General features: G+C 40.6%; 1 protein-coding gene across 1 annotated transcript in view; it reads left to right on the top strand.

The window, feature by feature from the left end:
- The window catches only part of NOX4 (NADPH oxidase 4), a 106,616-nt gene that overhangs the window by 45,879 nt on the left and 44,700 nt on the right, over positions 1-16,037 (top strand). The window contains exon 12 of the mRNA XM_037377951.1: positions 1,378-1,438. Within this exon, the coding sequence (XP_037233848.1) occupies positions 1,378-1,438 (61 nt within the window). The remainder of the gene's footprint in view (positions 1-1,377; positions 1,439-16,037) is intronic.

Below are 16,037 nucleotides of genomic sequence, written 5' to 3'. Positions count from 1 at the left end.
TCTAGTAATCAGTACTCTTAACAAGAATGCTCTTCACCTTCAGGAAAATGGAATGACTAGCAGGGACATTGTATTCCCTGTTCTAGGTTTGCCAAGATGTAAAGAAAACTGACCTTTTATCTGTTATGTTTATGCTGTTAAGTAAGGAACCGATAGAAACTGATCCTCAGCGCTGAGGCCAGTAGTTTCCCACTCCACAAGAAATTGTCTTGGGAATGCTAATCGTACTGGTCCGGAACAAAGCCAAGAAGTGTCTTCACAAGCGTGGTGGATAGTTGAGTATTTGGTGCCTGGATTCACTACCTGAGCCTCCTTTATTTATAATCTAGATGTGTTCCTTGAATTTAAGCCCTCTCCTCAGAATTCATATTTGTCTGTAGCAGTATTAAAAACCAGATAGGAGCGTCATCTGTTGGGTGTTGGGTTCATGATGGAGCTTGGATCATCTTTAGTATTAAAAGGTTCTAAGGCAGGCATCAGATCTCAGTATTAATATCTTCTATCAAAAGAAATGAATGACATTGCTTTATAGAAGGAAAGTGAACAATCTTGAGGAATAGTTGCTTGTCCTGTTTATATATGAAATTTGGTGTACCTGCAAAAGCTGTCCAGACGGCGCATTTGAAATCTCCTTGTAGCTAACAAGGAATGAAACTGAGGAGGCTCCTTAGACCTTTGATATGGCTTAACTGGAGTTTTTTAGATACCGTAGTGTGGATAAGATTGTAATTAATATTGTTCCTGTGTTGACAGCCACAAGTAAGTAGCCTTGAGGTGAGGACATAGGTGCGGAGTGAGAGAATGGTGGCTGCAAAATGATTTTTAGCATGTGCCATGCAGTCTGGTGTTTTTCCTTTGCAAACTCTAAACTTTTGAGAAGTGCAGCAAAATCCAAGTTTCCGTTTAGAAGAAAGCATGAGTTTTGTGCGAATGATCAGCTTGAAAAGATGTGCCATGATATTTAAGAACCAGAAGTCTCTTAAGCGCCTTGATGTGATGGAGAGTGATGGGGCAGTGCCTGATTTTGAGTGAGAATTGTCAATAACAGAGGGAGTATTTGTACTGTTGTATCCTCAGTTGGTATCACTGCTGAGTAATGCTTAGCGAAGTGGCTGTTCCAAATCACATCCCCAGACAAGCTCATCCCAACCTCCTCTGTGACCAGAAGAAAGGGTTAAAACTGAGAGGAGACTAACCATGCTTGAGTTCCTGACCTGTACTGGTGATAGGCCTGCTTTTTAAAGGGTATAGCTGCTGGTATGGCTGCTCAGGAATCACCTATTTACACCAGGTTCTGTCTTAACAACTGTACTTTGAATGCATTTTGTTGTTTTCTTGTTACTTAGAAGTGGTCCTTAATATATTTAATATTTTTAGTGCCCTACAGATACCAAAGCAACGTTTGGGGTCCACCTTAAAGTAGTAGGAGACTGGACAGGTATGTAGAAAAACAATTCCTTTTCAGAGCCAAATACCTTTGCTTGAACTGTTATCCCTTTCTGGCTTCAGCACAATTGTTCCTTGATTGTGGTGTATTCTCACTACAGATTGTTCATGCTTGTTTTCCCAAAGTTGTTTTTATTACATTCTTGATGCAACCCCTGCTTTATTCAGATGTGCATTTCTTCAGATAACATATTTTTCCAACTACTAACAGATCCTGTGATTGCAATGTAATAACTTCCAATGTTCCTCTGTTTCTGCCTCTTTTTCCGATTCTTTGATAGCCTGCTGCCCCTGTGCAGAGCAGTGCCTCTGTGCGTAGTAGTGTCTGCAGAAATCCTGAAATGTGCAGCTCCCAGATAAACGGATTTTGGTGCCAGCAGTTTGGGTGGCTGCCAGGTTTATTAATGCCTGTAGTACACTGAGATTACAGGTTGCTTTCATGTTCTTCCATGCTCTTCCATTGCTCTTTGAATGGCCTCCAGACCAGGGGTGTAAGCCAGGATTCCCTGCAGAGGAGAATGGTAATTTGCTGCTCCCTGTGACAACACTGGTGACAGTTGTATACTCAAGAGATAGTTGTTGTTGTTATTCGTTGGTGGCTAACTTTATTCCTTGCTTATCATAGCATTTCCTTGTAAGGAAGACAAATACACACCACCACCTTGTTCAGTTCCTATGTGGAAACATTTTCCCTGTTAAATTTGTATCAGCTTGTGTGTTTGTGGAACCGAGTCAAGTGAGTTTGCTGCCCTGAAAGGGATTTGACCAATTCAGGAAGAGTAAGTAAGTCCATGAGTATCTGTTGAACTTTTGGTCCGGCTGCATACATGGCTGTGGGAGTCACTGAAACGTTAATAGGCAAAGGCTGGGAGGGCAGTGCCATATGCACGTATGCTCCATAATCACCCTGATTTTACGCTCTTGCTTCAACTATAGGATGTTGGCCAGAGGTAGATTATGGACCTAATTAACCTCTGGTCAGTCGCAGTATGGTGTCTCTTTTGTTGTGGCTTGTTCCTACCTGGGAGAGTACAGTGGGTTATTGGGACAAGTGGGGTGGGGAAGTACTAGCTAAATGAGTTTTCTGAAAGAAGTGGCATCTCTGAAGGTTTTTTTTGGTTGCCTCTGTGGCATGAATTGTTCTCTCTTAGCATTTAAATGTTATTTTCCCAACTCAGTACCTATATTCTCCATTGAGGGGCAGATCTGCCCAGGTAGGACTGTGTAAGATGCAGGACACTGTCACATGACAGAGACCGTTTGTTGTATTAGCTTTGCTACACAGGGATCTCTTTCCCGGGGACAAACGTGCTGCTGAGAAGCAGGCAGTTTACCTAACCCTTGATGCCCCATCTGTACCGTGGAGCCCAGTTCTCACTTGGGTCTCTTAAGCCCTGTGACAATTAATGGTCTCTAACCCACTGACTGAGGAAGGCTTATTATATTTGCCACGTTCCTTGCAATCTTGCTGAAGCATGCTCTAATGGCCACTTCTGCAGACAGGATATCGGGCTGGCGTTTTTATGTGACATACTGTCATTTGAACTCTTCTCATGACCTCTTCTCTCAGCCTTTATCCTATTTCTTGAAATTCGCTTTCGTATTGCCTTTTCCCATTCCTGACAGGTTGTGCTGATACCAAAGACAGTTAACAGCTTATTTCAGGGAACTCAGTTACAAACCTAAATCAAAAGGCTACAAGAAGAGTGCAGTGAGATATGCTGTGAAATGTGAAGAAGAACGGGTTAGTTTGAGACATTTCTCCTCTTGCTTGGCTTCAGCTGCTGCTGCCTGCACCTGGGAGATGAAGAAAAGTGAAGCAACAATTTCCTGCCATTAGCTGCAAGGACTTGAGGGGGAATACACAGTGCTGGCAAACCAATTCTGCCAGTTATGCTTTGGGTCAAGTCACTGACACAGAGTCTTATGTTTTGAAACCTTAAAAGAATATATCGTGGCCTTAGTGACTTTTTTTTTAGGTTGGGAAAGCAACTGCATATCAAGAGAAAAGATAAGGGGTAATAGATTTGTCAACTCCTGATGAGAAGTTGCTGTTAATGGAACTTTTATTGCTCATATCCCAATGCATATCTTTTTAGGTAGCCAAAAGAAAAAGCTGCAAGAAACTGCTTCTGAAAAAGCAGTCACTCTAGAAATAATTTTTTGCATAGGAGCAGGTATTTAGTAGGTCTTCAGGCAACACTGTTACTTGCTTTTTAAAGCAATTATTTGAATAATGGAAAATGTAGGACAGAAAAAGTAGGGAAGAGAGGAAGAAACCTCAGAAATGGTAGCTTTGAGACCCTTGCAAACTAAATGGTAATCCAGACCCCTAAGTGATGTATTTCTTTCTCTGTTGAAAACAAATGGCTTTATCTGAGGTTAGAAGAGCTGAGAACCTGCTGTTCTGAGACGGAGATTTGGATAAAGGCACAACATTACCTCCCATTATATAGGCAGCACCATCTTTAGATAAATTTCCAATACAAATCTGAGCTCTTTCATTTATTGTCTGCGTTATGGTGGTATTAGTAAATGTATTGTGCTTAGCTTTCATGTGCATCACAGAAAAGAGAGACATACAGTAGAGTCTAGATACATACATCACTACCTCAGAGGGAGGTAGTTTAGTTAATTGACAGTTCTTGTGATTTTTCCCATGAAAAGGTTTCTAACATGATTTTTCCATCTTTTGCTGTGTGCGCTGGGTATTGTGAGTAGTGGAACAGCTATTATAGACCTCTTTAAACAATGTTTTTTTGATAATGTAATTACTGTCTTTGTGCTGACATGTGACTAGTGAAGCCAGCACCTATTTATTAACAAAATGTTTCATGGCATTGTGGTGGCTCGTACTATTAATGCAATTATTTTGTGATATGACAGAGGTGAAACTATGGCTGTAGACCACAGCTTCGTTACCCTGTCAGGACTTAGACACTCAAGTTATGACGGGTTTGCAGTGGTTGATCTGTGGTAGTTGCAAACGTGAAGCCCTGCAGGTTGGGTTAGCCCTGTGGCTCAGAGCTAAGTCAGTGTGTCTTCTTCTGTGGCTGCCTGGCAGATGCTGCAGCTGAGCTGGTGGATGGCGACTTTAAACCCTACAGTAACATTGAAGTCCCTGCAATGGCTCGTGCCCGGATCAGAGATGTGAGATCCATGCATGTGCTAATAGGCTGATCTTGCTATTAGCCTGCCCTCTAAAGAGTTTTTTTTCTCTTTCTCTTGTGTATCTCTGTGGTCACCTATTTCTGCTTGAGCTTTGGGGAAAAAAAAAAAAAAAAGTTGGCTTAGCATGTACAAAAGGGATTTTAGAAAGTTTTTTTTGTCCCATGTACTGTCTAGTTTGTCCTTAGTGTTGTCATCTATCAGCCTTATGCTTTTTCTGTCCTTGCTGCTGCCTCAAGTGCTACTGCTTGTTTAGTTTTAAAGCCAACATTTCATCTGGCACCTCTGGAGGGAAAAAAAGAGGCTGTAGGGCACGCCTCGTGTCCAACCACTTGACAGCAGTGAAAAAAAGCCATGGCAGTGTATCAAGACAATGTGTCTCATTGACTAGACAGGCTCCAGGGTGTGAGACAGACAGTGATATTGATGATGCTGAAATAACAGACTTCTGAAGCTGTGCAGCATGTGTTTGTGGAAAGCAGATACACAGCACTCAGAGGTATTAAGGTGAACTACATGCCTTAAGGCAATAAAACATTGCTGTTAAATTGCAGTGTGTTGCTGGTACAAATTGATGAGGGACCGTGCTTAGAACACTGCTGCTGTTCTGTGCTCTACAGTAATTTTTATCTTGTGGTGACATCACCCTGCTGCGTAGTTGTATACGATCCTAGAGACGTTCACAAGGCCCGTCCACCATTCTGAGCAGTATGGTATTTATTGCGGGGATGCTCTAAGAGCACTTTAATACCACCCTTTGAATCTGAGACTTCTGTTCTGTAGGTTACTAAATGTCATGGCAGCAGGAGGTGTTGATGTGTGTGGGGACACTCCAGCTAGAGCCAGAACAGATAGATCATGGAATACCAATATGCATCACCCTAGTAAACTCTAGGTCTCATCAGGAAACACACACCTTTGCTTAATTCTTCCTGCTAGAGATGAGGATATATGCTGTCACTAGGTCATTTAGGTACTGACTACCGTATTTTGAATCTGACATGATATAGTGTGAATTTTTGTCTGATGTCATAGTCCTTTTTCTGGAAGGTCCAGATTTGAAGCAGTTTCAGGGGAAAAAACAGCAACCCACCAAAATTTTTTCAGTTACAAACAATTTTCCAGAACATAGCAAATTTATGAAAGCATGGATCTTGTTTAACTCCCTATGGACTAAAACCTGAGACAGCGAAGAGTACATGCCCCATAGTTCTTATTTCTAAACAGATAAAAATTTTAAGGCAATTCTTTGGGATTTTAGAGGCTGACTGAGGATTTTTTGCATGCTTACAGAAGAAAATAAACAAACCTTTTGAGTGACTCTGAAGGAAGAATGATCCACAGTTGCTGGGCTGGGAGGGTTTGTCAAATTGGTCAGGAGTATCTACATGACCTTGTTAAGCCCTTGCAGCTCCAGGTTTAGAGAATGCCTGAAGCATCCCCAGGTTTGCTGTGTACTGCTGTGCTTAGCTGGAATTTATCAGCAAGCATAGGAGCTAACAAAGAAGCAATATTTTCTTTTTAGTAACCCTGGGGACAGTTTTAGAGATACTGTAGTAGTGGATCATTCAGTTTGTATCTGCTATATTCATACCAGCTCTTAATTCAGACTGGAGGAATGTGTGAAGCAGAAGATGACAAGAAGGAATAATAAGACTACAAAGTCTGCCTGCAGGATGTGACAAGGTTGTTCCAGGATCACTATAACTGCTACTGATTTTCTTTAAAAATATCTAGTCACTAGCGATGAGCACTTGGTCAACTCTTTTGCTGTTACCTCAAGCTCTGTTTGATTTGGGCCTTTTGCATTCCATAGTAACGTGTATTTTGTTGTGTTTAGTTATTCCATGAGATTCCTGGCAGTGGGTAAAGACGTTAATGACGTGGTACTGTCAGTTTTTCCAGCAAAATCAACATGGCTTTGGAAGCAGAAGACAGAGATGGGATAGAGGTTATTTTCTGCTGTTAGATCTTATGACTACCAATTCTTATATTGTCAGTGAATCCTACTGACACTTCTGAGGAAGATACCAGAATTGGCTGCTAAAAAGGTCTAATCATGTTTCTTTACATAAAATTTGACATTAGTAATAAAACTAATACTGTTACATTACTGGGAAGTTAAAATGCCTTAACGATATACTCAGGCAAAGTGCCATAAGGAGTGCTAGTTTTATTCTTTATTGCCGTTAATGTTCATTAATTTTTTTAAATTATGACTGAAAGCAGGCTCAATAAAAGACAGGATTAAGAGAATGGAGAAAAAGGAGAACAGATGTAGTTTATTGGCTTGATGCTGGAAGCCCCTTTCCTCTGATTAAATAATTAATGCTGAAGGTGAACACATCTGAATTTTGGCTCCAGACCTGGATTGTTTTATGTTATTTGAACTCCAGCTGTCTTAGTACCAAAACCAGTATAACTTGAGTCAACTCTGATTTGAACAGTTGGTGAGTTTTGCCTCTACAGGGAAAAAAGATTTTTGGGTGAGAAAGTTGCCTTGAAGGAAATTTTCTCCTACTTTGAAGTCCTTTCTTCATGCATCCTGTTATTTCCACCTGTTTGTGTATCCCAGGCTCTTTTTAATTATGGAATGATTATTAAAAGTGACATGGCTGAATGATGTAAATTCTTTTTATCCTTATATAATACGCACAGGATGTGTGGATGTTGCTGTAGCTAAGAACTGGTTCGGGAATACAAGGTTGAAGGATTCTTTGTCGTGCCTCAGATGTTTCGAGTACCCTTATGAACTACAAGATTGTAACTTGTGGAGCACATTAACATGTAGTGGCTGATGGGATCTAAATGAATGTAGTGAAAAAAAGCAAAAAGCTACTTTCCACTTAGGAAAGAGAGTCAGAAGATAGAAAAGCTCTAGGACAGATATTTGAGTTTACTGCCAGGCAGATTTCTGGTTTTGTAATCACTGTTTATATGCTGTGTTTATTTAAGAAGGCAAAGTTGCTGTTCTGGAGTTGCCGGTGTGTCACCATTTTTCTATTAATCCTTGCTTAGGGAGGGAAATCTTTGCTTAGCTTCACCATATTTCTTTTAGTCTTTGCTTAGGGATGCTTAGGGAAGTCCTGTTCTTGTGGTAGTTTCTGCGCAGAGGTACATGGCTGCTTCAAGCAATGAGTATACAAAGTCTGGCTGGACTTTCTGGTTCCTTTGTGTGAGCACCTTCAACAAGCTCAGGTGTGTAACGGTTTCCAGAGAAATGGGACAGTTTGTATCCAAACACCAGCTCTTCATGCATGCCTGCACTTCCCGGGGGACAATAGCGGACTCCTCTAGATGCCACTCAAGTTTTGCTGAATAATCGCTACCAAACATCAGCTTGTTTTGTTCCCAGTTCATTGAAACTGATTTGGCAGAACAAGAAAGCACACACTCCTCAGATTTGGAATTATGAGTTACCACAGTTTAACTAAAAAATATCTGGAAAGTAGATTTGAAAGGTTTCTTTTTGGGGATCCTTTTCTAACAGATTATAAAAGTGGTGTCGTTAATTAAGTAAAACATTGCAAATTTGGAAAATTTATAAAAAAAAAACAACAACTGTTGATATTTCTAAACTTGATGATCAGAAGAGACAGTTATCTTTATGTGCTCCCAAGTCTTGCATGATGCTTAGAATTTCTTACAGTAAGTTCTATACAGAAGTTAACATAAGCCAAACCCAAAACCTGGGGTTGAAATAGTCTGCAGATTTTTCAGCTTCAACCTTTGGGTATCCATGGGCTCTTTCTGTGCTGTTTGTGAAAATGAAGCTCAGCCCTCTTTACTCCTTCCTTTCAGGACACAAACCACCCCTGGGAAATGTGTGCATTTCAGTTGTTGCCTCTGTCTGTGTGCAGATGCTTACAGAACATGAGCGTGGTGCCTTTGTGCCTTCTGTTTGGTTCATCTGTTTTACCGAGTTCAAGTTTTGAGAACTTGCATTTGACTGACACGTTGCTTTCTTCACCCTCTCCACTTCTGACTTTGCTTTTAAGTACAGAAATGGGCTTGCTTTGCAGCGGAGGTCTCATCACTGATTTGGCCTGTGGTATGATTTAAAGTGTAGCTTTCTTCTGCCATGAAGACCACCAGCAGTGGTGATTGCTGGGCTGTTCACAAGACTACCTATCATGCTACCTTGTATTGTTCCTTATTCCTTGGTCTCTCCTACCTGTCTCCTTATTTCCACAGGTGCTTTGTCTGAGCTTGGATCAGAAGGGAGAGGGGCCATCAGTTGCTCAGAATTCATTCTGAGCTCAGCAGTTAACTTGCGTAGGAGTTAATTAAAACTCCCACAACATTGCAAATGTCATCATGAGCAAATAACATAGTTAAATGACATTTTCACCCTGTTTACACAGCAAATATTGTATAACTCCTTGTTGGCATTATATTAATGTTGAAGTTCTAGTTAGGATATCCCATCTCCTTTATTGCTTTTAAAAAAAATTATTATTATTCCTTAAGTATATTTACCCCACTTTTCACCAGCTGCATGTCCTCAGCCCGAACTTCAGACTTCCTTGAAACAGCAACTGCTTGCTCCAAAATCTTTCTGCTCCAAAGCGCATTAAAATCAGTGCTGTCCTTGTTCATGTGAAGCAAATCCTACACCCCAAATTTTAGCATCAATTCCCTGTAGCCCCTTGCAACCTAGCTTTGCATTCATGTGCCTCACACACCTTCCTGTTGCTCCATCCAGTTCTTTGACCATTCTATATACGTTGTTTCTCTGATGCATCAGGCACTAGCTGGAGAATCTGGGGTTTACCATAAGGAAATATAGCCAGTGTGTGATCCAAGAATTTTTGAGGGGCATCTTGCCAATCAGAGCTTTTCTTTGCCCCAGTCCTCCCCTGGAGCTCTGTCCCATTAAGTCATAAATACCATTAATAAAAATCTGCCACCAAGCAACTATATAGTTATCAACTGCAAAAATAGGAGTCCTGTGAAAACAATATGGGTATGTGACAGCTGCAAAAGTATTAGTTCTTCCTTTAGGGAAACAACCAAACCTCAGAACTTGCCCTGAAAGAACCATGTTGTGACAGTGGGCCAACAGCAGGTTTCCACAATTTGTCAAAATTAGTATTTTGGTATCTGTTACAAACAGAATAAAAAAGTCTAGTTTAAATTTTTTTATGGCTCCGTATTTTATACGTACTTAAACCACACACAAAAGTACATGCTAATCACAACTCTGTACTGGACTATGAACCTTGTGGTCCTGTGCCTCAAAAAAGGAGAATATAGAACACAGATGTGGGGCAGTTCCTGATGGGAATGGAGTCAGACTGCCAGTGCAATCCTTTTTTTAATATGAACACATCCTTTTGTGAGTGTCACTCCACTAATTAATTTGTAATTAAAACCCAATTATTTTATTTTTTATCAGGCTTTGAAATTTCAAAAAGCGGTGAGGCAGAAATGCCTAAAATATTCCATAAAATTTAAGAAGCTACAAAGTAAATGAATTTCTATTGCATCCAGATTCTGACTGAAATTTGAAAGGGTGGTTGCTACGTGCTGAACATGGCATTTCTTAATGAGACAAACGACTCAATTTTCTCAGCATTAACTATAGCGCTGTGAGGAGAAACTGTAGGAGGGAATTCAAAGGCTGGAAATCACTTTCCAAGATCTGAATGGGATTGCAGTCTTTCCCGTTGTGGTACGTGGAGCAGAGTGTGCCATGACAGCAATAAACGGTGCTGTGGTATGAGCTGCAGCAGCTGATGGGCAGGGTGCCGCGTGGATTTTGTTTCACTGACATTATAACCCACGTTTCTGCAGCTCAGGCATGTTCTTGTTCTTCCTCTTTATTTAAAGCACTTTTTGCTCATAATGGGGATAAAGTGACAGAGCTTGTTTCAGAAAGGATATCGCATTACCTCTTATTTATATGGTTTGTGACATTTGTAGCAGATTAGACCAAAGTACATTATAATGAAAATAATATTCCATGAGAGGCAAGTTTTGTAGGGAGCGGTAATATCTTTTATTAGATAGCTGAAACAGCCGGAAAAAACAGGTTGTCTTTCAGGCATGCAGTGCCTTAAGCAGGATTGACAAAGAGGCAGTGTAGCCAAAGCAGAGAACAGGGAATGAAATTACATTATTCCCTGTTACTTTATAAAGCAATTTTTCCCTTGGAAATATGAGCGATAAAATAGTCTGGTAAATTAATAGAAGATGCTCGCCTTTTTTTTTTTTTTTAAAAAAAAAAGAAGTTGGTTTACCTTTTCCATGAGAAATATTGTTTGTTTCCCAAAAAATTCATATGGTCAGAAATACTGTCTGAAAGCCAAAAATACCACTTGTAAATGCTCTCCTCGCTGCCTCTTAGGATTTGTATGTCTCCAGCTTTCTTTATCTTCTCTTGGGTGGCTTCCCAGTTTAGTGTATATTTGCTGTAATATGTCACGGTCTCACACTCTCCTGGAGAGAGAAAGCACTGGCATCACGGCAGATACAGTCTGGCTGGGAGCTCTAACTGGGAAAAAAGATGGGCATGTGGGAAAAGTGTACTGTGACTTGCATGAAGTGCCGCAGTGTATTTAGATATATATGATCACACACGTCCCTAAAGTTTCAGCATTTGAGTGTGTTTTTTACATTTTAATATTTTCTCTCTCTTAAAATCTTAATATCCTATCTAAAGAACATTTTGATTGAAAACGTTTGACCATCTATAGAGAGGGAAATTTGGACAATGCTGTACTCAAAGCATCACTGTACTTTTAGTAATTTGCAGGGACCTGTTCTGTGTGTAGAAGCCGATAAACAGTGGGTGACCGCTTAGCTTTGTGACTTACCTGGAACCGGAAAATTTTAAGTTATGCTGTAGTAAATACCATAATCATGAGAAAAAGAGAATGTGTCTCTCCTGAGGATTGAGCCTGGAAAGCCTGTGGATCCGAACAGGCACATTTGTGTTTTTATGTGTGTTGGACAAGGGGGGTTTCAGTGAAGAGTGGCATTTAGCAAGGGTTGTTGACACATTTTTCAGTGTTGAAGGGGGATTTTGGGGAGAGCAGGAGTTTCAGAGATTATTGGCTATTTTGAGTTTTGATGGAATAGCTGCTCTGATGGTTTTACTGTACTGTTGGCAATAATTAGCGCATCTACAGCTTCCAAGAAGCCTCCTTGTGTTATGTGGAATGAAAATCAGTGGGCAGTTGGTGCTCTTCATTGCGATAAGCAGTTTTAAGGACTATCTCTTGCCATGAATTTAACATATTCCCTTGTTCATTAAGCACACTGTAAGTGCCATTTCCTCAAGGAAAATATCACAGACACCCACACAAATTTTCAAAGAAGAAGCTGTGATCCTTTGCTGTGCTTTGCCAAGTGGCTGGTGCCAGCCTGACGGCACAGGGCTTTCCCTCAAGGATTTCACTTCACTGCGTTAGCTGAATGTCTCTTGAGCTTAGCTGTGACTGGCTTGAAAAAGGCAAAATTTATAATTAAAGGAAGGCATTTTTATAATTTCTGTTATTTGATGTTTGCATTTTTTAATGTGTTGAGGGGATTATGCTAATTGTGCCCCATTATTAACAAGCATGGCAAATGAAATTTTCTCAGTGCAGTTTCCAAATAAAGGAGCATTTCTTTAATCCAAAAATTTGTTTAGAAATAATATTTCTTTAAGTGTCTCCCATACTTCTCAACACCAGCATGTGCCATTTCTGCATGAAGAGGTGTTATCATTTCTGTGCTGTTTTGTATTGCTGATTTTGTGATGGTACAAGGCCTTGCTGTATGCCATTACCAGCCATGACTGGTAACTAAAAGAATGAAAAGACAGATATTTAATGACAGCTTATAGTTATAAGAATTGGCAAAATTCCTTTTTCAGAAAAGTACCTACCAAACCATTTCCTGACAATGTTGTGAGGAACTTTGTGCTCTAAATCACCTTAAACCACTGATTCTTTGTTCTAGAAAATAGTTACTGATGTAGTGTATTACATAGTAACATTTTCAAGCTTCTCTCTCCCATTCAAGGCTAGGAATACTTTTTCTGTTGACTTGAGTAGCAACAGACTTCATGTCATGTAAAACCATGTCTATTTAGCATCATAGCATCATGATAGTTGAAAGATGAAGACAACAATCTGGTAGAAAATCCCACAGCATTTGGAGGAGAGTCTACACAAGAGCTAGGGCTAAGTCAACAAATATATGTGTTTTTAAGAAGTTATTAAGAGTAAGCGAAACTACCCAGACTAGGTTACATATAGTAATTTATATTCAGGGAGTGGGCTGATTTAAGTTCTCAAGAATGACATGTCTCATTCAGATGTAAAAAGAAATAACAGAATTGTGCATATCGGGGTGAAATTAAACGAAACTTTTGATACATTTCCTGATAGACTTGTGTGCATTAGGTTTTATTGCCTACCAAAAAAAAAAAAAAAAAAAAAAAGGAAAAGCCGTATCTAATGGCTCATTTCATTTGCCAGTCATTCACATGATTTCCTGCTTCAGTTTTGATATTGCCCTTTGAGAGATGTTAAAAGAAATGGAGCCTCAGATGTGATTAGATCTTTGGAAAACACGTGCATTTCTTCCCAGTGGATCATCCCCAGCTGACTAGCAAAACTTACATAGAAAATAGGATCCAGCTGAGTTCTGATCACTTTATCCTGTGTTATGCTTCAAGTGCAACTAGTGCTGGGAGCGCTTTCAGAGAAAAACTTGTGTGTTCTCTGAAAGACACAGGCAGCTGAAAACACAGGAGGAATGCTTTTTATATATAAATGGAGTCCCTTAATACCCCATTTTTATTTTTTTGTTTTAATTTTGTTGTTTTGTTTCGTATTTGGAGCCTTGTTACTGTTATTTCTAGCATTTTGGTTTAGTTAAGCAACAGGCGTTTCCCCCGCAGGGTGTATGTGTATCAGTGCTGTTCTGTCTGAGCACTGTTTCTAAGCGTTCAGCATATTTCAGCTTTCTGTCTGGCCCTCAGCACAGACCCTGAGAAAAACTTAGCACCTTCTGTGTCGGTATGCACACAACTTAGCTGCGAGGAAGGAAAAGTTATGCTTCATGACCTTACTACATCAGCTAAGCCTTGGTGATTAACAACACTGTTCACAGCTGCAGGTGGAGGGAAGAGAGCTGGGCGGTCTCACCGCTACCTTACATTACAAGGCAGAGAGGGAGGATGTGTTTTTCTATTTCGCAAACTCTTTTTTTTTTCCTTTAGCATTTTTGCTTTCCTTCCCATCCCTGCCCCAACGAAGAGAATCCAGCATTGAACCTGCCCAGCATGTACAAAGCCGATGGCAGGGCAGTGGCTTGGCTCCATGTTTACCAGCTGTGGGGACAGTTGGCTCCTAACTAGCTGCCTCCCTCTCCTCAGACAGACATCGGTTTGCTGTGTTAGCCAAAGGTTGCAATCAATGGAAACAGCACAAAATATTGATATTCATGTTTGGGTTTTTTCCCCATAAGCAGACCTGCTGGTTTTATCTGTTAGTGAAATTTTGGGTGACTGTTAAGAAAGGGGTTGACACAAAGAACAGGGATATACTTGGCAGTGTTGTGTCCGTAGGGGCATCCTTTGCTATGTCAAAACCCGTTAGCACTTCTCTTCTGTTCTGTTCTAATGGAGTTACAGTGCTTTCTATGAGACTGGCCTGTTGTGTGTTCTGGGTATGCAAAGCATTCTGTGCATCACCCACCTCAACAGCAGTGGCCAAAGATAAAATACAATCTTATCAGCCTGAAATTGCCCCTTACGTTGTGCAGGGAAAAGTTCATTAGATCTTGAATGCAAGTCTCATGGCATGTAATTGTTCCCTTCAAAATCTTTTGTCCTGCTTACTTTTACCTGGCAGGGAATAAAGCAGACAGAGCCAGGCTTTTCTCACCGGTGCCCAGTGACAGAACAAGAGTCAGCGGGCATGAACTGAAATACAGCAAATTCTTTTTAAATGTAAGGAAAAACTTTTCCACTGTGAGGGTGGTCAGACATAGGAACAGGTCGTTCAGAGAGGTTGTGGAGTCTCCATCACTGGAAATACTCACCACCAAATGGAACATTGCCATGAGCAACCTGCTCTCATTGACCCTGCTCAGTGCAAGGGGACTGGGCTAGATGATCTCCAGGGATCCCTTCTATCTTCAGCTGTTCTGTGATTCTGCAAAGTTATTATGCAGTGATGTACTTGCATGTTTGAGTGTAATAGTGAAACTGTGTCTGTATTAGTAAGAGGGTGAAACGGTCCCATGCTTACAGTCTAAACTGAGAGCAAATATGAATAAACAAAAGCCCCAGAGTGAGTTCCCAAGGACTGGTGGTGATTTTGTTATGATACAAATTTCAGCCTTGTGTGAGATTAATTCCATTATTTTGTGACTGCCATTTAAAAACATTTGATTTAAAGTTCTTGTAACTTGTTCAAATATAAAAAAATAGATTACATTTGCAAACCTATTTATAGACCTGGCTAAAAATACCAGCGCATGTATGCATTTGGGTATGTACTGATGTTTAATATATTTGGTGACAAACTGATACACAGGGCTGGAGATGATGTGACCGTGACAGCCCAAGAATAACATTTTTGGAGTCATGATAATTTTTTCCATGAAGACTTCAGCTCTGTGCTCAGCAGCAATAAAGAGAAAAATTATTAGGGGAAAAGCAGAGAATAAAGTGGAGGAGATCGCTCTGCAGCTGGGTATTTCTGTGGTGTTCCCAGGACTTGAATCCTGCGTGCAGGTTTGGTCCTCACCTGTCAGGCAGGATACTGGACAGGGTTCAGGAAGGAATGACAGTGAGCAAAAGGATTCCAAACACAGGACAACTGAGTATGCAGGGCCTTTTCAGCCTGGAAAAGAGATAATTCAGGGGGACATAGCAGTGGTCTACAAAATCATAGGTAACACTGGAAGAGTGAGTGGGTAGAGCATGTCTATTCATGGTTTCTGCCAGTATCAGAACTTTTGGCCATCACATACAGTCAGAAAGACACTATTTCAGAGCAAACATAAGATGATGGGTCTTCATATGAGACACATGGAGGCATGCGGAACTCCTTATCAGAGGGTGTTGGATAGATTAGGAGGTTTACATGGGGAACTGGGCAAATGCTTCAAAGAGAAGTCGGGGCATATCTAGTAGACAAAGCACCTTAGGCTAAGGAGACCCACTGGGATAGAAATGGTTGGAAGCTGGGAAGGTGACAGCAGGAGAGTCTTGTCTTCTGCTGATTCTTCCGTAGGTGTCTGCATGTGAAGCAAGATGTTAGGGTAGAGGGGACCCTTGGTGTAAGTCAGAACAGCCTGACAAACTATGCCTTTGCTCAGCTTTTTAGAGGCATACCCTGTGGAGCTTTGCAGAGCTGGATAGTATTGTGGTAATTGCATAGCTGGATAGTAGCTCCGTTTCAGTGTTAAAATACAATGTA

The sequence above is a fragment of the Falco rusticolus genome, chromosome 2 (assembly GCF_015220075.1).
Source record: "Falco rusticolus isolate bFalRus1 chromosome 2, bFalRus1.pri, whole genome shotgun sequence".
Taxonomy (NCBI): Eukaryota; Metazoa; Chordata; class Aves; order Falconiformes; family Falconidae; genus Falco; species Falco rusticolus.
Note: the sequence above shows the minus strand (reverse complement) of the source record. Positions and strands in the feature narration are given on the sequence as shown.